We start from the raw sequence: 26,493 nt of genomic DNA on the forward strand, positions 1-26,493 counted from the left end.
AATATTCGTGATTGGGGCTTTAAGATACGGGAGATTGTTGGGAGGACTCATGTAGTTCGCGTAGCGTGGAGTGTCAGAAAGGCGAAGGAAACGTTGTCGTAACTGTGTGAGGCAATGGGAGTATGTTTGATTAGTTACGTAGAGGATTTTTTAAATTCATTTCGCCCTAAAAGATTTGGCTTGGTTTGGTTGTATTATATGACGAAGTAGGGACCACATTCGCGTGGTATTGAGCGTGCCATGGAGCTTTTCGCACAGCGTATGGCAGTTTTGATTAACGAGCTTGGGGGCATAGGTTGCAGTATCTACAGTGAGGTATGCAATGCATAGTTGTGGGCTTCTGGTTGTAGCGTTGAAGTTGCAGCCGTTTGGATGGGACGCGGCGCATTTCCGATAGATGGTGGAGGTAAGATTTTATATGTAATGCATCGAGAGTGGTTTTAAGAGTGCGTGTGTCGGTGTAGCCGAGTTTGCAGTGTCTGCACCGAATTAATGAGTGTGTCGGCTGAAGTAGAAGAGGAAGATTCCCGGAAGGCAGGCCAGCCCCTTATATGGATTTGGCGTTCCTCCCCGTGTAGTATTTAATGTAATGGGTGGCAAGAATCGAGTGATTATTGCCGACCTGTGTCTCAAGTTTGTGCGAGGTGCAGGGTATTGTGCCACTGTACAGGGTGAGTCCTGGACACGTGCCGCGTGCAACGCTGGTGCCAAGACGTACAGGTGTCGATGGATCAGTGTGTAGAGTGATATTGTGTCGTTGGATCAAAATGTGTAACTTGCGACCCTTAGGAGTGTCGCTAGGGTCGGCCCAAGAGCGATGAGGCGCGTAAAACTTCCTTTAAACAAAATGTTGAACCGTGTGTAGGCGTCTTGGGGGCAGCTATAGACATTAAGTAGGCGGAAGGGTTGGGTGTTACGTTTGCGTGAGGAGGCGAGGAGGGGTTCAAATCAGACACGTAAAACGGCCTGGTTGTCTGAAGTGAAGTAGACCGCGGTGTGAACGCGTTTCACTAGGGTGGCCATAAGGTGATCTTGATTGGGATCGTTATGTGCCATATCAATCAATGAATCAATTTTATTTTGTTTCGCAAAGAAAGGTGGTAGCTGGGGCAAAAAGCTGCAACAAATGCAGCTTGACAAGGCCCCAGCTCTAAGATGGCAGTTCGCGTTCAGCACTTACCTGTCAAAGCAAAACACAAGTGCCTCTCTGTTGGCCGTTGACGTTCGCTAATTATCAAATTTGCAAACCTGAAAGCTAGAAATAATATTCTGAATTCCGAATTAGTACTAAAAGAAAAAGCTGTGTTTTTGATAACGAGCCCTTTTCGCCGGCAACTCGTCATGCACGACGTAAGCTAATCGAGTTCGCGAAGGGTTCGTATTCCAATGCTGCCTTTACTTTGCGTTATAACAAGCTTTATGTCGACAAAAAGATCTTCCTTTATTGTTTGGAGAATGACACCGCCGTTGAGCTTGGACTATTCAGGCTTAGGAGGCCGTAGCGAGCGCTTCGACTTATAGGTCCTCTTCCAGCCCTGCACAAACATCTTCGCCATAGCAGGTTAACAGCAATAACAGACATCGTCTACCAGTTGAACAAGTTTCGAATACTAATACTAATATTTGGAGTGTTAGAAAAAACCGCGACACACTTAATGCCAATATAGAATTATCATCTACCGATTTAGTTATTTTCACAGAAACGTGGGTTTCTGCTAAAATACGTGGCAGCGAATTTTTTACATGTGGTAAGCTTTTTAATGTTTATTGCTATGTTAGGGAATTGAGATCTGGTGGAGGTGTGTTAATTGCTGTATCTGAGAACGTGACATCTTTCTGTGTAAACGTTTCAACTAATATTGAGTTTTTTTATGTGTGCGTTAGTGTAAACCATAAACGTATATTTTTCTTTGTGTTTGTTATATACAGCCCAATTATTCTGCTAGCTTCCTCAAAGAGCTACGCGACGCTCTTAATTTGATTTTAACCAGGTTTCCTGACTCTCCCCTCTTTTTCTCGTTAAATTTTAGCTATTCTAGCATTGTGTGGACTGGTGTGTCCCCCTGTTACCCTCTATTCTTCAGAATGTCTAGATTTTCTAAGTGCATACGTTGATTTCAACCTAACTCAGCTTGTCATAAAGCCAACACGTGTTACACCCAACTGTCAATTTGCTTGACCTAGTGTTAACTAACTTCTTTATCGTGCTTGTTTCTGAAATTTCTCATCTTTCTGAGCTCAGCGATCATTGTACGTTACACCTCACCTTAAATTCACCTGTTGTTACTCCCTCGGAATGAATCAAATTCCTTCGCGATTATAAGAAGGCGGATTTTGACGCCATAAACAGTGAACTCGCTCTCTTTATGAATGGCTGCTTCAACTCTTTTTCACAACGATAAGTTGAAAAAAATTGAAACCTTTTTAAACATTTCGTTAAATCACTCATGGATACATACATTACCCTTCGATCGATAACGTCCCACACTCATTCTCCTTATTTCAACGTCCAACTCAAGCGGCTTTCCAATAAGAAAAAAACGTTTGTTTCGGGCCGCTAACTCCTCTAACATACCGGATCACTAGTCAGCCATCACGACACTCTTGTGGAGTATAAATCTGCTATTCAAAGCGCGAAATACGCTTTCATAATATCACTTTGACAAAATTATTAGCCGCTAGTCCTAAACAATTTAGAACGCATTTAACAGTAAAGACAAGTTATTTCACGTTGTGTTGGCGGCTGTGCGATCCCCAGTGATGTATGTGCGGAGATCTTGAGCAATGTGTTTGCTGACTTATTTTAAAGTTTTGTTCATCCGCCATCTTGCTTACTACAGGAATATAAATGTATACCTATGGACCCCATTGTAATTGACAACACTGACATTGGTAAATTAATAGAAAATCTAAAACTATCTTCGTCAGATGGTTGTGATAATATTGAATCCAAGTTCTTGAAAAACTCAATTATATATTTATTTTTATATTTTCTAAAGTTTTTTCTCAGTCGCTGGAACTTGGCATTTTACCTCACGACTGGGAGGTAGCCAGGGTGATTCCATTGCACAAGAAAGGTGATAAGCCTTCCCCCGTTATCTATCGTCCAATCTCGAATACCAGCATACGATGTAAATTACCAGGGTACATAATATACTCTTAACTGGTTAATTTCCTGGAATCATATTCTATTTTGAATAACGGTCAATATAGATTCCGCAAATTCTACTCCGGTGAGACACAGCTTTTGTCGTGCACTAACGACCTTTATTTTGTCCTTTATTGTCGGTTCCAAGTTGATTGTATTTTTTCTAGATTTTAGCAAGGCTTTTGATAAAATTCCTCACCAGTTTCTTCTATTAAAAGTTAACAAATTATATTTTGATCATAACGTAGTTCCCTGGACAGCATGTTTTCTAACTAACCGATAGCAGTTTGTTACTGCTAATGAGAACACGTCTCCCCTCACTTCCGTCGCATCCGGTGTTCCTCAAGGATCCCTACTAGGCCATCTACTGTTTCTACTGTTTCCAGATCGCATCAATAACCTTCCTTATTGCGTCTCATCATTAATTAATATTTTTTCTGACGACTGTGTAACATATCCTAAATATACTAACGACTCTGATGTTTTAAAGCTCCAGACAGATATCAATGCTTTTTACCACTGGTGTGAGCTTTGGATTATGGAACTCAACATTACTAAATGTAAAGTCATGAGGGTATTGCGTACTAATCCTCATCTGCCTTTCTACCATCTCAACAACGTCCCCTTGGCCCCGTTCCTTTTTATAAATATTTGGGGGTTCAAATTATTTGTAACCTCACCTGGAAACTGCATGTTGAATATTTCATCATGCTAGATTACCCCAAAATAAACTTTGCTCTCGCACCGTCAGCCTTAAAATTAACAGTGTATAAATCTCTCGTTTGCTCCAAATTAGAATATGCTTTTCTATCTGGGACCCCAGTCAGTCTAATTCAATTAATGTTCGGGAAGCGGTCGCAAACCATTATGCCCCTTTTATTCTAAGTAACTATCACCGCACTGCAAGTGTAAGTTCCATGAATATCACCTTGTCCCTGTCTAACCTCTCTTTCCGACGTAAAGTTGCTCGTTTATGTCTTTTTCACAAGATCTATTATGCTAACCCGTACTTAAAACAATATCTTTTCATCCCACCGCTCTGCCATTTTACCTCGCATTGATCTTCAACTATCAGTTGGAATTTGTAAATGTAATACGAACGACTTTCTACAGTCATTCCTCCCTGAAACTTTTTCGATTGGAATCGCCTTCCAACTTCCGTAATTTATATTGTTGATATCTAAATGTTTAAAAATACTACAAACTCTCTTTGCTCACCTGAGCCGCCATGATACCTCATGTAGTGTGCCCCTTTTTTGTGTAATTTTGTTACACTTCACTCTTTAATGCCGATCGGCTCCGCGGGTATTTAAATAAATAAATAAAAAGTTATCTACTTAATTTTATGTACAAAGGTGTCTTTCGCTTTGCATTACTTGACTCAATACGTATATAAAAAAAAATATAAGGTAGATAACATCAGCATAAAGTCATCAAATGGATAACTGTGGTTCACGTTTCATGATTCAAAGTGTTTAATAAGGATAGTAGAATGAATCTGATGGATGCGATACCATGCTTGTGCAGGGGCTAGGTAGATGCCTCTGTTCACATAACCGTGTGTGGTGGGTGATAGCATTTTTAGTAAGTTTTAAATTTGTGAAAAATGGCTACAATGTTTTTTCAGTTCTGAATTATACGATAAGAGGAGCCAGTAATGTGATAGATTAGTAGCTCTATGTTAAATTGAGTAAAGGAAAATTTGTGTGAGTATCTGTCATGTGTCACATATCAAGGAAGATTAGGACGTGTGCGAGGATCTCGTAGAACGTGTAGGGGGAGCGTGCGATTGAATATACTGTATGAGGCTGCCGCGCTCTTTTCGAAGGTTACGGCAATTCCACAACATAAGTTCTGAAGTGGAATGTGGCATGGCGGATGCCTGGGGATTTCTGTTCGTACTTTACAAAAATACAATAATGGGAAGGGCCACATGAAGAAGTGTAAGTATGCTATAGGCCCATTCTGCGTCAATCGATTCCAAAAGCTTGCAGATTATGTTTGCTGCTTCTTAAAGTTTCAAACTCCCCCCCCCCCCCCCCCCATGCTTGGAGCTGTGACTGTTGAAACGGTCGGAGTCTTACGCTTTAATGTTCCACAGCCAGCTTTTCGCGACACGGCGGCGTAGTTCCAGGTTTTCACGCCACGTGGCGTATCAACCTTCAATGAGATGAGGCCTTTAAAGCGACATAGGAAAGAACCGGTTCGCCACTATTTTTACCTCATCTATTACGCATCTTTCCGGAATCCTATTCTTTCAGCGCTTGAATTCGAACACCGCCGTTTTCAAGGAAATGCTGCATCACGCGTGAGAAGTAGACAAGCGGGTAGGCCGGGGGGGGGGGGGGGGGGGGGGGGGGGGGCGGGTAAGGGGTGATTGAGTGTTTGTTTATCGTGAACGATTCTCGGGTGATTTTTGAGGCTAGTTCTTCTGGTGCTTATATCAAGCTACATTTAGAACTCTAAATGTGTGAATTTCCTGCCTTAGTTACACTTCTGAGGTGTATTTCATTTGCGTTTATACATAAGTATATTTTACACTGACTATTTTTCCGCTCTTTATTTTTTCTTGTACAGTCGCCCAATTTTTTAGTAATATCACGCGAGTGTCGACCGCCGGGACGGCCAGCGCTGTGCCGCGGAGAAATGCGGCGTCACGGGAGCGATTAGGCGCGTGCGCACAAAGCTCTCCCCGGTGCGAGCACCATCTCCTAGGCATTTCTGTTGACCGCACACGGCCCTGTTCCTTGTCTGCTGGCATAGCTGACCACCTCTAAGCAAAGATCTGAACTGCGCTTGCTTGCGTGATACCGTGCTACTGCTCAGGCGTGAAAAAAACCGCACGTCATCTCGCTTAATTTATTTTATTATTATTTTTTTTTGCGTTTACTTTTTGTATGCGTTTACTTTGTCAGCACAAAAAGAAAAGAAGAATACGATGGCGCGACAAGCTGAATGCAACAATGCATTCCACTATATACCGCAGCCAATGCTACGAGCCATCGAAACCAATCGAGCGCTGTCACCCTGCCACCTGACATCGTGCTTCCACGTGCAGTTGTGCCCAACAGGAAGGCCACGTGACACACTTTTAGCGATGGACTGCCCAAGATGGCTCGTAGCGTCGGCTGCGGTACAACAAAAAGTGAAACGGAGTATAAACAATCGGCGCAAAGCGCTTTTTTGCTACGGAGCAGGCGCTATGTGCGATCAGCGGAATAGCCTAGCAGACGACGCACCACGGAAAGGGCTTTCTGCGCACGCGCTTAATCTCTCCCGTGACGCCGCATTTCTCCGCGCCACAGCACTGCCCGTCCCGGCGGTCGACGCTCGCGTGATATTATTAAAATTTGGGCGACTGTACATGTTTTTGTTGCGTGATCTGTGTGTGTGTGTATGAATAATCAATTTTGATGTTCAGTTATGCACTTTCATTTCTGAAAGTGCATAACTGAATGTGTTACATGATAGTGTTAATACATAAAAAGTAAATTCGTATAGAAAACAACGAGACAGCTGTGTATTTTGAGCTGCCTACACGGATTATATAGGGCTTCTCAGGACTTCTAGCAAACACACTTTTTGAAGTGATATTAAAGGACATGTCATAGTAAAATTAGCAAAGAACAGAAAGCAAACCAAACACAAACATTGCTTTTTTATCCACCTGATTATAGCACTAAAATGACATGTGTGCGGCGATCAATCGCTGTAGAGTGTAGACTACTCTTGGGTAGCTGAGCACCATCCAAGACAAGAATTAACCGTACCTAAGAAAAAGAAAAAGAAAAACAACAACAGCAGCTGTATTTTTTAAGACAGCAAGCTCATGTCTATTCGCGTCCGAATATTTCCCCAAGTAAACTTTTCTTCACCCGTATACATTATGTCGGCGAAGTTACGGAATGCATATGTAGTTACGACCAGTGTTGGCAGCAACGCGTCACAAGTAACGGCGTTTCCGGTAGTGCGCTGGTTTTTCTGCTAAAAAACGCAACCCTCTTTGAAAATTTCTTCCTTGAGACTGAGGTATGCCTTTATTTGGAATTTGAATTGGTCTATTCGTAACTGATATTTGATCACTTGGGCCCAAAATGTTTACACGTGTTTAAATTCCCTTTGTACGTAATTTATTACGATCAAGCTTTGCAAACAATAAAAACTTGAGAACGATTTGCTTTTCAAGTTTTCTGGTCGGATGACGCGAATTTTGAGCAATAAAGCAAATAGTGGAGGGCAAGAACACACACTGGGAAAAAGACAATGTGCACCCGCCGGCAATATGAAGGTGAACACCCTACCTGGTTTCTTGCTGTTTTACGGCTCCCTAAAGCTATATTAACTCGAACCGTCTCAAATGGTACATGGCTTGGGGCCTAAACTCTGCGTTCTGGCGCTCTTCTGGAACAGAGCTTGTTCCAAAACTTGCAGGAGCGTCAAAAACAAGAAGAGTGCTGTTCACCTTCATATCCCTCACGGGTGTACACGATGGAGACGCTTAGTTGTGGCTAAGGACGGGGCGGGGGGCGGAGAGCGGAGTCTAAATGGGGGCGAGCAGGAGAGGAGGAGGGGCATAGCCCCCTCTCCGTACCTTCCCCTCCTCCTCCTCAAGAGCTGCACTCTCATTCGGCGTTACACGGAGTTGTAAAGGGCTTTAATATTTTATGTGTAAAGTTGTCTAAAATATCGAACCGAGTAGATAATATTCTCTTTAAAACCCAGCCCTGTTTTCCAGATGAACTATATGCTGGAGGTTCAGCCCAACTTGAACTTTACATACTTTATAGTACAGGGCACAAGAAACGTCTAACGAAAAAAAAAGATGTGATTGATTATTTACGCCAGTTTGTGGAAAAGGTAAGTAAATTTGAATGAAAATGCTGAAAGGAAAGTGACGACTTTTTAAATATTGATGTTATGTAGTCGACCTTCTAACGCTCCGTCATTATCTGAATAACACTAGAATAATGAACTATCTATATAAACGGCAAATAGTTTGCTAACACGAGTATTGTTAATTTCGTAAATAATATTGTTGAAAACTTGACTAAAATAAGAAGGTCTAAATTTACTTGGGTAATTTACGCTTGAAAAAATTCCTCTTCAAGGCCATGTGACGCTGCCTTGACGGTCGTCCGAATTGCGGCTGGCCACTATGATCGGGCAAGGTGCTGCCATTAAGATTTATGCCTCCGCGATCGCTAGCACCAGCACAGCGTGTCCCGATTTGCTATTGTGAGACTAGAAGTTTGGCTGATATTCCAAATACGTACACTTCGAATGAAGTAAATGACTACCAATTCGCCCGCAAGACGAACGTCCGAGACTGACGGCGCAGTTCAAGATTGGGAGTAAAACATATGTTGAAGTGTGCTCGCGCAAAATGGCAAGCTTTTTTGGTTGGTTCATTCTTACTAGTCACTGAATGTTCCCAAAGTACCAAGATTGTTCCAGTCTACTTACCAGAACTAAAGCTCACAGAATCCAGTTTTGATTGGCTGGTTCAAGCCGGTGCGGAATTTATCAGTCGGCCACTGAAAAATAACCCCCCTCCCCCCCGGTCGTACCTCTAAGGAATCAATGCGTTAGGACAAAAAAGAAGGTTCGTCGTTCTTTTTTTTTTTTTTATGAAGGATCCGCTAATCTGTTTCGCCAAATGATTGCCGGCTCGTTTGGTCCCTCAAGCTGCACCGGCGCTGCGTTTGGAACACTACGCCTTAGAGGCTAAGCCTATAACACTGAACTTCGATCTGCTTCGAGTCGAAAGAGAGATACGAGACAGCGAAAAGGCAAGTCACGCGCTGTTCGGAAGGAAGGAAAGAACTTTAATAAAAAATACAAGTGCGTCTCTACAGACCAGGAAAGTAAGCTGGAAATCTCGCACCACAACGAGCGCGACAGCATACGCGTATATATATATATATATATATATATATGTAGGCGGTATTACCATGATTCAATTGAGACGAACCTTGTTCCCTAATTTGGTCCTCGGTCGATGCAGAACGAGCGCCACCTTGCTTCTCCGTCCCTGTCAAAACGCCGTTCTCTTTTCGGGCGTCCGATTGGCACAACGAACAGGCTGGGCCTTAGTGGGCTGCCTACCGCTTCTGTTCAGCAACACCACCTCCAGCCTGCCTTTTTTTTTTTTTGTGCGAGGCAGTGCGAAGAGGACCCGAGTTCTTCCAACTTAATTCGCTGGATCTTGAGGAAGTAGTACCGTTGCCTTCCCTGCGTGCTAGCCGAACACAAAGAGTTAGTAACATATAGGCGACCTAGAACTGTAAAGGTAATTGACTAATCGTTCTTTGTTGCCATGGCGGTCGAACATTTTAGGAATATTCCTCAGGCCAGCCGCGGTTTATTCTCAATCAAAACGTTTTTCAAGATTTTTGAAGACAACCAAAACAATATGTGTCTTTTATTCACGTCTTAAAATTGACATATTTAGGAGGTGGTTGTATGCATGAAGGACTCTCACTTAAACAATATATATAGTAAATATTTTTACCCGGGCGTATTTTAATAACAAAGAAAACCTTCGGGGCAGTTTAAGCTTGTAAATGTCATTGCATTTTATTTATTGAAGTATTCAGCACTATCAGAGTTTGTTACAAGGTTCTCAGAAAGAAATTATACGAAAGACATAAGCTAGAGCCAGATTTGTGGCCACATTAATATGTATTAAAAGAATTACATGCAATTATGCACACGGAGAATGGCAACCACAGCGGGACTGCTGCTGTAGTTAAGTTTTTATATGTCGAAGCTGAGCGTATCTATAAAAAAACGAATGGGGGAAAAATAGCATTTTCAAGTTCCTGGTTTCTCTTTTTTTCAGGTCAATGACATATTTCGAACTCAGAAACCTGTACTCGATCTAACTTTGAAACTTGTCCATGCCTCCCTGTGGGAAGTAAGTGTGTTCTGTTTGAGTACATCGTTCTTGTTTCTAGTATTGATTTTCTGCAGCCAAAGATGAGCCCCATGTATGCTGAGCAGCTGAAATCAAAACTGAAAAAATATGCCACGAAATTAGAGACGTCCTGGGGTAAAAAGCACCCCGGTGAACCCATTAGTGCTTTTCTTTTTCTGACCACGTGAGTTGCTCAATATTTGATTTCTACTTTATTTGCAACGCATACTAATGAACTTACACTAAACAGCTTTCCAACGACGAAAAACAAGAACTTACCATTTTTTTTATATTCCAAAAAACATATATAGAAAAAATACCCAGGCAGCACACCATTGTTGGACCCCCGTTGGCTCAATGTTGGAAAAAAATGGCTCCAATATTGGTCTGACGTTGGCATTTTCGAAATCGCTACCCGATCCAATGGTGGTCCAACATTGGTGCCAATGTTGGACCACTGGTTCGCCAACTTTCTAGCCCACGTTGGACCAACGTGGTTTGCGCTTTTTTTTTCCAATATTGGCATAGAGGTTTCACCATTGGCTGAACCAACATTGGCACCCAGCGCCCTACACACTGGCTCTTCCAACATTGGCTTAAATATTGGCATCCAGTTTTATACACTGGCTATTTTTTGCATTCATTGTCTATGCTATTATTGGATGCCATTTTTCAGCCAGTGGTCTAACCAGCCTCACAAAACAGTGCAGAGAACCAAGCAAGTATCTTGCCCTTTTTCCTCAAGCACTGTTTTCTGTCTGATACTAAAATCTAATAAATGCAGCCATTTTACCGTATTTGGATACTTTAGAAATCATTCAAGCTTGCAAATGAATTGTTCATAACGTTTGACAGTTCATAATTTATTTAAACCGAATAAAATTTTTTTAAACATTCTGCAATCAGGGGAGCCTAGGCAGACTCGGCAGCAGGCTCGGTAGTGGACAGGGCAGACGGCTGGGCAAAGGGGTTCCACGCAGGGGCCTGGCCACAGGATTCTGAAAGAGACAGAAGCGTTGGTTTGCATTCAGGTGAAGAGTTTCAGAGGCTCTCAGTTCTCTCTTACGCTTGTCAATAATGAATATCAAAATAAAACATAGCTTCATTATTAATCGCCATTTAATTAACTATTCGATTAATCGGTTCAGTTGCTCCTCAAGTATAAAATCTCGAAAGGCCTACCGAATTTTTTATGTTTACTTTTTCATATTATAAACTTTGTTTTCGAGCGAATTATTTTTCGTTATTTTGTGTGTACAAAACTGAGTACTGCCTTCTAATATAAACAGATGCGCAGGTAAGACACCGGGACCGGCTTGCTGGAATCATCGTCTCAGCTGAGACTGGGTGAAAGAAAGCGCCGTAAAGGCTGGGAGGCGCAAGCGTCATGAGTTGAGGTTCGAGTCCCGTTCAGCTCGTACGCTGTCTTTGACAGTGCTTTCTTTTCCCCCGTCTCAGCTGAGACGCTGTTTCTAGCAAGACGGCCCAGGCGTTTACTATTAGAGAGTTTTAGGGAACCGGAACAAAATACGATCGATAAAGAAAAACGATCGATACCTTGGATCGGGCGTGTGGACCGATCGTGTACCCTGAAACGGCTTTGGGGGAACCGTATTTGCAGACGATAGCAGACGATCGGTACAGGTCGCGCCCCCTGGCAACGGAAACCTGCATCCGCCTCATCGAGAAAAGACAAATTTGCGTTTGTTTGTACAAATCGCAGAAACTCAAATACATAAAGATCGCACCCTAAATATATAGAGAACCAAAAAAATAGTATACCTACTTATAGTTAGTCTCGTTTTTTTACTGGAATGAATGCGCTTCCGTAATACAAAAACTGGCGCACCACGGCGTGTCGCCCCTAGCACGGCGAAGTTCTAAAATGTTCGTCTGCTAAAGAAGCAGACGAGCTTTCCGACAACAATGGCGCTCGATCTTTTTGACCATGATTTGGAGTTGGCTCTATTCAGCGAAAGCAATTTAGAAAAAGTGATTTTGTACGACTGTCTGCGCACTAAGTGTGGCGTGAGTCTCTTTTTGAACTTCCCGCTTTCTATAAGCGAGGCACGCACGCGCGTGCCGTGGGGCCCGTGACTTTTGCAGGGGCACGCGGGAATAAACATTCTTTTTGGTTTGCCGTGACACGGAGTCATTCGCATTTCTTTCGGGTGCCACCGAGCACCGATACACTAACCGCTCATTCACACTGGAAGCGGATCCGCGTTCGCAAAGCGGTTGGGAACGCGGTTGTATAAAGATCCAGTACAATTGCACTCGCACTCGATGACATGAAGTGCGCGTGCAATTGTACTGGATCTTTATACAACCGCGTTCGCAACCGCTTTGCGAACGCGGATCCGCTTCCAGTGTGAATGAGCGGTAAGAGAAGGCGCTTGTTGGCGGCAAGGCATAGGACGTTCAACTTGGCGTAGCTTTTGAGTAAACAAAAAAGTTGTGATACCAGGAATGATGTGCGGATACCACGAATGATGTGCCAGCGTATTTTTTTTTTCTTTCAGTTTACCAGATTTATATACTTGGGGAATAAAATAATGCCTCGACCGTACATGGTAACTTGTTTTCAAATAAATCATGCGTTCTCAGCGGGCAAACTTAGGTGTTTTACATCAACAAATATGATGTTTACACCAACCACGTCCTGATATGCTGAAACGTTGCCGAAAGCAAACTCGATTTGGCACAAGAACACGCTCGCGCGCGCTTATCATCAACATTCGAAGTCGTCTGCTAGCGATCCTGTCTTTTTCCCTCGAGGCCCAATGCTGGATCGAGTATTAAGAAAGCTATGGACAAATAGAACTAGAAATATTAAATCTCGAAGAAAATACAAAAATAACCAAAATATACTCACTTTCTCAAGTTGATGCGGTCATTTTTCTTGGACAAAGCTAATTCAATTCAATTTTCAATTTAATTCAATTTTTTTTTAAAGATCAAGTCATACAAAATAAAGAGCTGTCCCACAAAAGCAGCATTCTGTTTGTATGTGGGGCCAGGCGACCAACTACAATACATGTTGTTACAAGAAAAAAAAAAAAACACTCCGCAGCACAAAAAAAAAAAAAATGAAAGGAACACAAAATTAGCAGCACAAATAAATACAAAAAGGAACACTTTAGAGCATGAAATATAGGTGTTTATAGCCAAGTCTACTCACGCAACCATGAAATAAAAGTACGAAATATCTCCAACGGTTAGGCTACGATATCTACAGCTCAAATGCTTGACACCGATTCCTTAGTTTCCTTTTTAGTACCCTAGTGGATTCTATATTCATAAGGGACTCTGGGAATTCGTTACTTTCCATACAGTGTGTATATTTTTGAAATGACGTATCTTTCAGTACGTCTTAAATCTCTATTTTTATTTACCAGGAGGTCAATCCGTTCCTTCGCTCCTCGCAAAGAGAAGTTCTTTTTCAACGCTGCGTCATTCCAAAGTGCTGGAGCGAAAAAGGAGTAGCGCCTAGCGGCTCCTGAAGTAGAAAGATGTTGTCTACTACTGTAAATCGCTTGCGAGGAGGAGGCGGAGGGACGGAGGTAGATGCGGCGCTCATGTTGCTCTCTTACGGTACAGGTAGCAGACGATCACGGTCGTACGCCCGCGTACCGATCGTTGCGCCGTGTACGGTACGACCACGAAGAAAATATAAAGGAAAACCTGTAACTTTACTGCTGCGCACTTATTAAAACTATCACCAAATATTCAAAGGGCTCGTTTTATAGGATATATGAGATTAGCATTTGTACAGAAATTTTTAATTCATGCAACATTTTTAAACTAAAAAGTATCCAGAGCCTTGATGCAGAAGGCTGTTGCACACTCTGTTGCCACTACAGATAATCCTGTCATAAAAGCAGCTGTAAAAAACGGGTGATAAGTGCTCAAAATGCACATCCAATGTTTGTATAAAAAAAAAAACTTATAACATGTAAAAAAAAAAATAAAAAAAAAATAAAAAAAAAGAAAAAAAAAGTTGTTCTGGGCGTGCGGGATTCGAACTCTCCACTACCGGACCTCTACGAGCTCAAGTAATCGGCGCTCCAATCCACTGAGCTACCGAGCAGACGAGTTTTGGCTGCGCTAAACACCAATTTATTTCTATCGAAAAAGTCGTATTGCGTTTTGTTCTTTATTCTTTTTTTTTTTTTGCTGACTCAAACTTTATGGACTTGCTGTCACACATGGCGCTCCTGCCAGGCACTGCCACGAGTTATTTTATTCATGTTTGGAGTCACGGCACGCTCTCTCCGCCAGCGAAATAGCCGTTTTGCTAACGAAGCGAGACTGTCCATGTCGGCCATTGGTCGTGCCGGTCGTGCCTTACGGTTCCAACAGCGCATTACGTTAAGATCGCAGAAGACAGGCGCATGCGCAGTTCGTACCGGAGGGCCCATCGTACCGTATCGGATGTGCAAAAACGGTTCCCTAAAACTCTCTATTGTTTTGTTCGTTACTTGTCGTTACCCAGAACTCGATCGATCTAGATTAAAATATTCATAGTGATTTGAAAATTTAATCAAATAGTACGAAGGTTATTTCATAAATTGCTCAGTTCTACTCTTGTAAAGTCATGGCGTCCCTTAACCTTTCATTTAGCTTTAAGAAGCCTTAGGAATTACAATCTCGCTATTTAAGTTCACACCGATATTTCTACGTTGATTTGAAGAAAATTTTTTTTTTTTAAGATTTACGGTTTTCGCGGCACGGAAATATGTAGTTATAAATGTAGACATATTGCCTCCATAATATTTACAATTTATAAATCCAACCGCTGGCACCCTCTTTAGCTCACCAGTGTCAAACGCACTACTAAATTAAGAGTTCAATAATCACCCCGTTATACGTAAGAACCTGAAAGTTGAACAGAACTGGATGCTTGAATCAATCAAGAATTTAAAATAAATCACACACATAAAATAGCTTATCGTGTAAAGACAATTACTGGCAATTACACTCGCAGAGCGCGGTGACATGACCGACACTCCACTCGCACCCAACAAGCCGAACCTTGGCAAATAAGGACTGCTCAACGCTCTGTGGTATTCGGCTTTGGACCTACCGGGGGGACTTTTTACTAAAGCACACATTTACCGCCAAGACGACAGCCACATTTTAACAAGAAAAATTAAATAAAAATGACTTCGAACACAGAAATAATCAATCAGAACGTCTCTCACTTACAAATAGCGCTGTACAAGGCCTTTCGGGCCGATCGCTGTGAATTACACGCTGAACTCGTCGGAGATTCCTTGCACAGAGTTCGACACGGTTCAAACTCATCGGATAGTGACAAAACGTACATTGCGTAGCAAGAACACCTATCCCCATGGTCAGGAGGACCTCTCCTTGTCACTCACATGGAGGAGAGAGCGGTCCGTCGTGTCTTCGGTCCGTCGAAGCTAGTGGTCACACGTATGCCCACAACGAAGGAAAAACACCGATGTGCAGGCGCTGTCGAAAGAATATCCATGGTCTTGGCAATCCGCATGTTGAAGATCGCACTTGGCACTAAGACGAAATGCGCTGCTGGTGATCGGAACTCTAGAACCATGGCGGAGATGCCGAGCCGCCTCGCCCGATAAAAACAGTCTGCTAAGCAATCAAATGCACTCAGACAACTTAGAAACGGACACCACGGTGTCCTGATATTCGCATGATAATCTTGCCGTTCTTGTGCCTTGGGAAAAAAAGCTATTTCTGCCACAAAAAAAAAAAAAAAAAAAAAAAAAAAAAAGCTTGCATAAATTGCGAAGCGCGTCTGCCAACTTGCAGTTCGCGGATGCGCGTGTTGGAAATTGAGGAGACCGTCCCCACCGTCTTCCAGTCGCTACCTTATCTTGTGGCCTTGAGGCACGCGATCCCACTTTCTGTGTGCGTGGGTGTGCGTGTGTGCTTGTGTTTTGCGTTCTGGACTCCATCACCCCTAAGCTGAGAGTGCAGAGGAAGCTAAGAAGCTCGGTGAACTAATCGCAGGTCTATTTTTAATCACGTGATCACGCTCTTTCCCGTAACCACGCGCAGAGAGCGGTGCAGGTGATGACTGGTCCGGCCGGCGCCTAGCTTCCCCGGCACTGTCAGCTTAGGAATGCGCAGTATCCTCCTCCCTCAAGATCGCCGAGTCCTCTTCACTCACAAAAGAGAGATTAGTGACGGCGTGGGGAAAATGGGAGGGGAAGCCTTTCCGAGGCCGTCGGCGCGACCCCTCCCGTGCATACTTCTCTCTCTCGAATTCTTTCGTTTGTTTCTGCTGTTATTTGCTATTCGGGTTTCCAAAAACCAAGGTAGTAGGGAGGACGAAACGGGACTGACAGACACGAAGCTCCGAAATCAGCTCGGAGCCTAATGTCAAAATTAAGAAGAGACAGTGATAAATCAAATGCGGAAAAAAAAGGGGCTAGACTCTAAATCGAGACCAACATCCGGCTAGACAATCCGGCTAGACTCTAAATCAAGACCAACATTGTCGTCTGCTATCAGTGCCTTGGCGCCGTGTAGGAGGCATTTGGGCTCATATTGTGGCTGTCAAGTTCATAGAGTCAACATGATAATCTATTATGTTGACTCTATAAACCGGACATCGTTTTTCTTTCTTTTTTTCCAGTTGGCGGTCCTGATGTGCCCATATCGCTGGCGACTGCATAATATGCACTGTGAAGGAGCAAATCTTCGCCATTAAGTTCTGTACCTTGTTATTGTCTTGCTTACTTTGCAGAAAAGCACCTGAATCGCATTTTGAAGAAATAACATAAAATTTACAAGCGCTCGAGCAATATCAACTTGTTGAGGTGAAACGAACGCGCCTAAACCAGCGTATTCAAACATGCTTCCACTATTAAGCCAATGGTATTGTCATAGTAACACACACCGACCATTCTATGCCGCTGTGTTCTTGAAATGACAATGAGCCAATGGTACCAACAGGACAACAGTAACCATTATAAGCTTGTGTTTATCCAACATTGCCAAGCCAACAGTGTCCATTTTACGCCAGTCCCCATCAAATATTGGAATGCCAACGGCACGGACAGACCAACGTTGACCATTTTATTCCAGTATTCATCCAATGTTAGTAAGCCAACGGTACTCAGAGGCCGACATTGTCCGGTTTACGCAAGTATTTGTCCAATATTCGCAAGCCAATGGAACGGACAGGCCAAGATTGCCCATTTTATACCAGTGTTCATACAATATTTGCAAGCCAATTGAACTGACAGGCCAACATTGTCTGGTTTACGCCAGTATCGTCCAATATTCGCAAGCCAATGGAACTTACAGGTCAAGATGGCCCATTTTATACCAGTGTTCATTCAATATTCGCAAGCCAATGGAATTGACAGGCCAATATTGCCCATTTTATGCCAGTGTTCATCCAATATTCGCAACCCAATGGAACTGTCAGGCCAACATTGTCCATGTTTTACCAGTGTTCATCCAATATTCGCAAGCGAATGGAAATGACAGTCCAAGATTGCCCATTTTATGCCAATGTGCTTCCAATATTGGTTGTTCATTGGAGAAGCTGGGCCATCACTGAAGATTCCATATAATAGTATAGCCAATATTGGAAGCAGATTGGCTAAAGTGGACCATCATTGGACCTTTTTTTGCCAATGCTCTTCCAATATTGGCCCAACACCCTGTGCTGCCTGGGTATAATCTTGCCCTGAAGATAAGTTGATAAGTTCTAGCTCATAGAAAATTTGAATAAAACAAAGAAGTGATTAAAAATGAATTAAATTCGTTTTTGTGAGTGCGTCAACTTTGCAGTGCAACATAGGTGCTCATTAATATAAATTTTGGGCGGCAATGAACAAAAGCGCTGCCACTTTTTTATGAGAACATGCAATATAGCATACTCTGAGTTTATACGCTTCTATGCGGACTGAAGTTTTGGTTGTTAGTTAGGGAGACAAAACGATACATTATTTCTAGTTACTGTTCGTGAGACAATATCTTATATCACGGTCCCGTACTTTATGAAAAAAATGAAAGACGTTTACAAGTATCTGTAATGCGAAATTAGACCGCAGCACTTGAGGACGAGGAGGGGAGGGTACGGAGGGGAAGGTACACCCTCCTTCTTCGTACCCTCTCCTTAACCCCTTCTCCTCTCCTCCTCCATTCCCTCTACTCCCTCATTTCTCCAATTCATTTTCATCGCTACATTAAGTGGGAAATTTGACGTCACATTACCTCAACACGTATTGAATTTACCATTTAGCGGGGAAACGAATTGGTGTTGAGATAACGTGACGTCAGTTTTCCCGCTAAATCTCGCGGAAAAACTGTATTTGTCAACTAAGTCTATTTCAAAAACTGAATTACCCGCTAAATATTGCGTGTAATTGAACTGGTGTAGACATGACGTGACGTCAATTTTCCCGCTATATATGAGCGGTTACGCCTTCGCCGCGAAACACGGAAACGGGCGCCTAAGAGCTGTGCTGTAAAAGAGGTTTTCTGAATGCAATTTATCGTTTATGGCATGTCACTTGCCTTTGATTTGAACTGGTCGAGTCCAGTAATAATTAAATCAAGTTCAGTAAAACAAATGCAGCTTCTGGCCGACAGGAGGTTTGGGACACTGTTGCCAATTTTTGAATCTGAAGATAAAACAGTATATACCATTAGAGAATAATATCTTTAACAACCATACCATGTAAAACTGTAGAGCATAATTCACAGGGCTTTTTTTATATTCTTAGCAGATTTGTTCAAAAATCCTTGAATGCGGTTTGTCTGAGTGAGTTATAGCCCTGGGGGACATTATGTGGGTTGCTAATTCTTGCGATAAGTCGGCTAATTATTTAAAATCCTTTAGTTATCTCTTTAATTAGTGAAAATAGACATTTCGTTCTAATAAGAAACTTGCTGACTGTTATCGAAATCCACAAAATCCGTTATTTTCAGAAAGACTTTTAGCGCGTGAGAACCGTAAAAGTGCATTAAAGTTAACACTCGTAGAGCAGGTACAAGGTTAGCGCCCAGGCAGCACACCATTGTTGGACCCCCGTTGGCCCAATGTTGGAAACAAATGGCTCCAATATTGGTCTGACGTTGGCATTTTCGAAATCGCTACCCGATCCAATGGTGGTCCAACATTGGTGCCAATGTTGGACCACTGGTTCGCCAACTTTCTAGCCCACGTTGGACCAACGTGGTTTGCGCTTTTTTTTTCCAATATTGGCATAGAGGTTTCACCATTGGCTGAACCAACATTGGCACCCAGCGCCCTACACACTGGCTCTTCCAACATTGGCTTAAATATTGGCATCCAGTTTTATACACTGGCTATTTTTTGCATTCATTGTCTATGCTATTATTGGATGCCATTTTTCAGCCAGTGGTCTAACCAGCCTCACAAAACAGTGCAGAGAACCAAGCAAGTATCTTGCCCTTTTTCCTCAAGCACTGTTTTCTGTCTGATACTAAAATCTAATAAATGCAGCCATTTTACCGTATTTGGATACTTTAGAAATCATTCAAGCTTGCAAATGAATTGTTCATAACGTTTGACAGTTCATAATTTATTTAAACCGAATAAAATTTTTTTAAACATTCTGCAATCAGGGGAGCCTAGGCAGACTCGGCAGCAGGCTCGGTAGTGGACAGGGCAGACGGCTGGGCAAAGGGGTTCCACGCAGGGGCCTGGCCACAGGATTCTGAAAGAGACAGAAGCGTTGGTTTGCATTCAGGTGAAGAGTTTCAGAGGCTCTCAGTTCTCTCTTACGCTTGTCAATAATGAATATCAAAATAAAACATAGCTTCATTATTAATCGCCATTTAATTAACTATTCGATTAATCGGTTCAGTTGCTCCTCAAGTATAAAATCTCGAAAGGCCTACCGAATTTTTTATGTTTACTTTTTCATATTATAAACTTTGTTTTCGAGCGAATTATTTTTCGTTATTTTGTGTGTACAAAACTGAGTACTGCCTTCTAATATAAACAGATGCGCAGGTAAGACACCGGGACCGGCTTGCTGGAATCATCGTCTCAGCTGAGACTGGGTGAAAGAAAGCGCCGTAAAGGCTGGGAGGCGCAAGCGTCATGAGTTGAGGTTCGAGTCCCGTTCAGCTCGTACGCTGTCTTTGACAGTGCTTTCTTTTCCCCCGTCTCAGCTGAGACGCTGTTTCTAGCAAGACGGCCCAGGCGTTTACTATTAGAGAGTTTTAGGGAACCGGAACAAAATACGATCGATAAAGAAAAACGATCGATACCTTGGATCGGGCGTGTGGACCGATCGTGTACCCTGAAACGGCTTTGGGGGAACCGTATTTGCAGACGATAGCAGACGATCGGTACAGGTCGCGCCCCCTGGCAACGGAAACCTGCATCCGCCTCATCGAGAAAAGACAAATTTGCGTTTGTTTGTACAAATCGCAGAAACTCAAATAAATAAAGATCGCACCCTAAATATATAGAGAACCAAAAAAATAGTATACCTACTTATAGTTAGTCTCGTTTTTTTACTGGAATGAATGCGCTTCCGTAATACAAAAACTGGCGCACCACGGCGTGTCGCCCCTAGCACGGCGAAGTTCTAAAATGTTCGTCTGCTAAAGAAGCAGACGAGCTTTCCGACAACAATGGCGCTCGATCTTTTTGACCATGATTTGGAGTTGGCTCTATTCAGCGAAAGCAATTTAGAAAAAGTGATTTTGTACGACTGTCTGCGCACTAAGTGTGGCGTGAGTCTCTTTTTGAACTTCCCGCTTTCTATAAGCGAGGCACGCACGCGCGTGCCGTGGGGCCCGTGACTTTTGCAGGGGCACGCGGGAATAAACATTCTTTTTGGTTTGCCGTGACACGGAGTCATTCGCATTTCTTTCGGGTGCCACCGAGCACCGATACACTAACCGCTCATTCACACTGGAAGCGGATCCGCGTTCGCAAAGCGGTTGGGAACGCGGTTGTATAAAGATCCAGTACAATTGCACTCGCACTCGATGACATGAAGTGCGCGTGCAATTGTACTGGATCTTTATACAACCGCGTTCGCAACCGCTTTGCGAACGCGGATCCGCTTCCAGTGTGAATGAGCGGTAAGAGAAGGCGCTTGTTGGCGGCAAGGCATAGGACGTTCAACTTGGCGTAGCTTTTGAGTAAACAAAAAAGTTGTGATACCAGGAATGATGTGCGGATACCACGAATGATGTGCCAGCGTATTTTTTTTTTTCTTTCAGTTTACCAGATTTATATACTTGGGGAATAAAATAATGCCTCGACCGTACATGGTAACTTGTTTTCAAATAAATCATGCGTTCTCAGCGGGCAAACTTAGGTGTTTTACATCAACAAATATGATGTTTACACCAACCACGTCCTGATATGCTGAAACGTTGCCGAAAGCAAACTCGATTTGGCACAAGAACACGCTCGCGCGCGCTTATCATCAACATTCGAAGTCGTCTGCTAGCGATCCTGTCTTTTTCCCTCGAGGCCCAATGCTGGATCGAGTATTAAGAAAGCTATGGACAAATAGAACTAGAAATATTAAATCTCGAAGAAAATACAAAAATAACCAAAATATACTCACTTTCTCAAGTTGATGCGGTCATTTTTCTTGGACAAAGCTAATTCAATTCAATTTTCAATTTAATTCAATTTTTTTTTAAAGATCAAGTCATACAAAATAAAGAGCTGTCCCACAAAAGCAGCATTCTGTTTGTATGTGGGGCCAGGCGACCAACTACAATACATGTTGTTACAAGAAAAAAAAAAAAAAAAACACTCCGCAGCACAAAAAAAAAAAAAAAATGAAAGGAACACAAAATTAGCAGCACAAATAAATACAAAAAGGAACACTTTAGAGCATGAAATATAGGTGTTTATAGCCAAGTCTACTCACGCAACCATGAAATAAAAGTACGAAATATCTCCAACGGTTAGGCTACGATATCTACAGCTCAAATGCTTGACACCGATTCCTTAGTTTCCTTTTTAGTACCCTAGTGGATTCTATATTCATAAGGGACTCTGGGAATTCGTTACTTTCCATACAGTGTGTATATTTTTGAAATGACGTATCTTTCAGTACGTCTTAAATCTCTATTTTTATTTACCAGGAGGTCAATCCGTTCCTTCGCTCCTCGCAAAGAGAAGTTCTTTTTCAACGCTGCGTCATTCCAAAGTGCTGGAGCGAAAAAGGAGTAGCGCCTAGCGGCTCCTGAAGTAGAAAGATGTTGTCTACTACTGTAAATCGCTTGCGAGGAGGAGGCGGAGGGACGGAGGTAGATGCGGCGCTCATGTTGCTCTCTTACGGTACAGGTAGCAGACGATCACGGTCGTACGCCCGCGTACCGATCGTTGCGCCGTGTACGGTACGACCACGAAGAAAATATAAAGGAAAACCTGTAACTTTACTGCTGCGCACTTATTAAAACTATCACCAAATATTCAAAGGGCTCGTTTTATAGGATATATGAGATTAGCATTTGTACAGAAATTTTTAATTCATGCAACATTTTTAAACTAAAAAGTATCCAGAGCCTTGATGCAGAAGGCTGTTGCACACTCTGTTGCCACTACAGATAATCCTGTCATAAAAGCAGCTGTAAAAAACGGGTGATAAGTGCTCAAAATGCACATCCAATGTTTGTATAAAAAAAAAACTTATAACATGTAAAAAAAAAAAGAAAAAAAAAATAAAAAAAAAGAAAAAAAAAGTTGTTCTGGGCGTGCGGGATTCGAACTCTCCACTACCGGACCTCTACGAGCTCAAGTAATCGGCGCTCCAATCCACTGAGCTACCGAGCAGACGAGTTTTGGCTGCGCTAAACACCAATTTATTTCTATCGAAAAAGTCGTATTGCGTTTTGTTCTTTATTCTTTTTTTTTTTTTGCTGACTCGAACTTTATGGACTTGCTGTCACACATGGCGCTCCTGCCAGGCACTGCCACGAGTTATTTTATTCATGTTTGGAGTCACGGCACGCTCTCTCCGCCAGCGAAATAGCCGTTTTGCTAACGAAGCGAGACTGTCCATGTCGGCCATTGGTCGTGCCGGTCGTGCCTTACGGTTCCAACAGCGCATTACGTTAAGATCGCAGAAGACAGGCGCATGCGCAGTTCGTACCGGAGGGCCCATCGTACCGTATCGGATGTGCAAAAACGGTTCCCTAAAACTCTCTATTGTTTTGTTCGTTACTTGTCGTTACCCAGAACTCGATCGATCTAGATTAAAATATTCATAGTGATTTGAAAATTTAATCAAATAGTACGAAGGTTATTTCATAAATTGCTCAGTTCTACTCTTGTAAAGTCATGGCGTCCCTTAACCTTTCATTTAGCTTTAAGAAGCCTTAGGAATTACAATCTCGCTATTTAAGTTCACACCGATATTTCTACGTTGATTTGAAGAAAATTTTTTTTTTTAAGATTTACGGTTTTCGCGGCACGGAAATATGTAGTTATAAATGTAGACATATTGCCTCCATAATATTTACAATTTATAAATCCAACCGCTGGCACCCTCTTTAGCTCACCAGTGTCAAACGCACTACTAAATTAAGAGTTCAATAATCACCCCGTTATACGTAAGAACCTGAAAGTTGAACAGAACTGGATGCTTGAATCAATCAAGAATTTAAAATAAATCACACACATAAAATAGCTTATCGTGTAAAGACAATTACTGGCAATTACACTCGCAGAGCGCGGTGACATGACCGACACTCCACTCGCACCCAACAAGCCGAACCTTGGCAAATAAGGACTGCTCAACGCTCTGTGGTATTCGGCTTTGGACCTACCGGGGGGACTTTTTACTAAAGCACACATTTACCGCCAAGACGACAGCCATATTTTAACAAGAAAAATTAAATAAAAATGACTTCGAACACAGAAATAATCAATCAGAACGTCTCTCACTTACAAATAGCGCTGTACAAGGCCTTTCGGGCCGATCGCTGTGAATTACACGCTGAACTCGTCGGAGATTCCTTGCACAGAGTTCGACACGGTTCAAACTCATCGGATAGTGACAAAACGTACATTGCGTAGCAAGAACACCTATCCCCATGGTCAGGAGGACCTCTCCTTGTCACTCACATGGAGGAGAGAGCGGTCCGTCGTGTCTTCGGTCCGTCGAAGCTAGTGGTCACACGTATGCCCACAACGAAGGAAAAACACCGATGTGCAGGCGCTGTCGAAAGAATATCCATGGTCTTGGCAATCCGCATGTTGAAGATCGCACTTGGCACTAAGACGAAATGCGCTGCTGGTGATCGGAACTCTAGAACCATGGCGGAGATGCCGAGCCGCCTCGCCCGATAAAAACAGTCTGCTAAGCAATCAAATGCACTCAGACAACTTAGAAACGGACACCACGGTGTCCTGATATTCGCATGATAATCTTGCCGTTCTTGTGCCTTGGGAAAAAAAGCTATTTCTGCCACAAAAAAAAAAAAAAAAAAAAAAAAAAAAAAGCTTGCATAAATTGCGAAGCGCGTCTGCCAACTTGCAGTTCGCGGATGCGCGTGTTGGAAATTGAGGAGACCGTCCCCACCGTCTTCCAGTCGCTACCTTATCTTGTGGCCTTGATGCACGCGATCCCACTTTCTGTGTGCGTGGGTGTGCGTGTGTGCTTGTGTTTCGCGTTCTGGACTCCATCACCCCTAAGCTGAGAGTGCAGAGGAAGCTAAGAAGCTCGGTGAACTAATCGCAGGTCTATTTTTAATCACGTGATCACGCTCTTTCCCGTAACCACGCGCAGAGAGCGGTGCAGGTGATGACTGGTCCGGCCGGCGCCTAGCTTCCCCGGCACTGTCAGCTTAGGAATGCGCAGTATCCTCCTCCCTCAAGATCGCCGAGTCCTCTTCACTCACAAAAGAGAGATTAGTGACGGCGTGGGGAAAATGGGAGGGGAAGCCTTTCCGAGGCCGTCGGCGCGACCCCTCCCGTGCATACTTCTCTCTCTCGAATTCTTTCGTTTGTTTCTGCTGTTATTTGCTATTCGGGTTTCCAAAAACCAAGGTAGTAGGGAGGACGAAACGGGACTGACAGACACGAAGCTCCGAAATCAGCTCGGAGCCTAATGTCAAAATTAAGAAGAGACAGTGATAAATCAAATGCGGAAAAAAAAGGGGCTAGACTCTAAATCGAGACCAACATCCGGCTAGACAATCCGGCTAGACTCTAAATCAAGACCAACATTGTCGTCTGCTATCAGTGCCTTGGCGCCGTGTAGGAGGCATTTGGGCTCTTATTGTGGCTGTCAAGTTCATAGAGTCAACATGATAATCTATTATGTTGACTCTATAAACCGGACATCGTTTTTCTTTCTTTTTTTCCAGTTGGCGGTCCTGATGTGCCCATATCGCTGGCGACTGCATAATATGCACTGTGAAGGAGCAAATCTTCGCCATTAAGTTCTGTACCTTGTTATTGTCTTGCTTACTTTGCAGAAAAGCACCTGAATCGCATTTTGAAGAAATAACATAAAATTTACAAGCGCTCGAGCAATATCAACTTGTTGAGGTGAAACGAACGCGCCTAAACCAGCGTATTCAAACATGCTTCCACTATTAAGCCAATGGTATTGTCATAGTAACACACACCGACCATTCTATGCCGCTGTGTTCTTGAAATGACAATGAGCCAATGGTACCAACAGGACAACAGTAACCATTATAAGCTTGTGTTTATCCAACATTGCCAAGCCAACAGTGTCCATTTTACGCCAGTCCCCATCAAATATTGGAATGCCAACGGCACGGACAGACCAACGTTGACCATTTTATTCCAGTATTCATCCAATGTTAGTAAGCCAACGGTACTCAGAGGCCGACATTGTCCGGTTTACGCAAGTATTTGTCCAATATTCGCAAGCCAATGGAACGGACAGGCCAAGATTGCCCATTTTATACCAGTGTTCATACAATATTTGCAAGCCAATTGAACTGACAGGCCAACATTGTCTGGTTTACGCCAGTATCGTCCAATATTCGCAAGCCAATGGAACTTACAGGTCAAGATGGCCCATTTTATACCAGTGTTCATTCAATATTCGCAAGCCAATGGAATTGACAGGCCAATATTGCCCATTTTATGCCAGTGTTCATCCAATATTCGCAACCCAATGGAACTGTCAGGCCAACATTGTCCATGTTTTACCAGTGTTCATCCAATATTCGCAAGCGAATGGAAATGACAGTCCAAGATTGCCCATTTTATGCCAATGTGCTTCCAATATTGGTTGTTCATTGGAGAAGCTGGGCCATCACTGAAGATTCCATATAATAGTATAGCCAATATTGGAAGCAGATTGGCTAAAGTGGACCATCATTGGACCTTTTTTTGCCAATGCTCTTCCAATATTGGCCCAACACCCTGTGCTGCCTGGGCGGTTGTTGTAAGGTGCCCGCGAGTGGTAACTTTATCGCACTACAGCGATCCTCG

At 42.9% G+C, this 26,493-nt stretch overlaps 1 protein-coding gene across 1 annotated transcript in view; it reads left to right on the forward strand.

The window, feature by feature from the left end:
* The first annotated feature begins 589 nt into the window (after nucleotides 1-589).
* The window catches only part of LOC121837787, a 50,446-nt gene continuing 24,542 nt past the window's right edge, over nucleotides 590-26,493 (forward strand). Inside the window, exons 1-4 of the mRNA XM_042293596.1 lie at nucleotides 590-671; nucleotides 7,884-8,005; nucleotides 9,990-10,064; nucleotides 10,121-10,248. Coding sequence (XP_042149530.1) covers nucleotides 590-671; nucleotides 7,884-8,005; nucleotides 9,990-10,064; nucleotides 10,121-10,248 — 407 coding nt within the window. The remainder of the gene's footprint in view (nucleotides 672-7,883; nucleotides 8,006-9,989; nucleotides 10,065-10,120; nucleotides 10,249-26,493) is intronic.

Source organism: Ixodes scapularis, unplaced genomic scaffold, assembly GCF_016920785.2.
Source record: "Ixodes scapularis isolate PalLabHiFi unplaced genomic scaffold, ASM1692078v2 PGA_scaffold4__175_contigs__length_147842914, whole genome shotgun sequence".
Taxonomy (NCBI): domain Eukaryota; kingdom Metazoa; phylum Arthropoda; class Arachnida; order Ixodida; family Ixodidae; genus Ixodes; species Ixodes scapularis.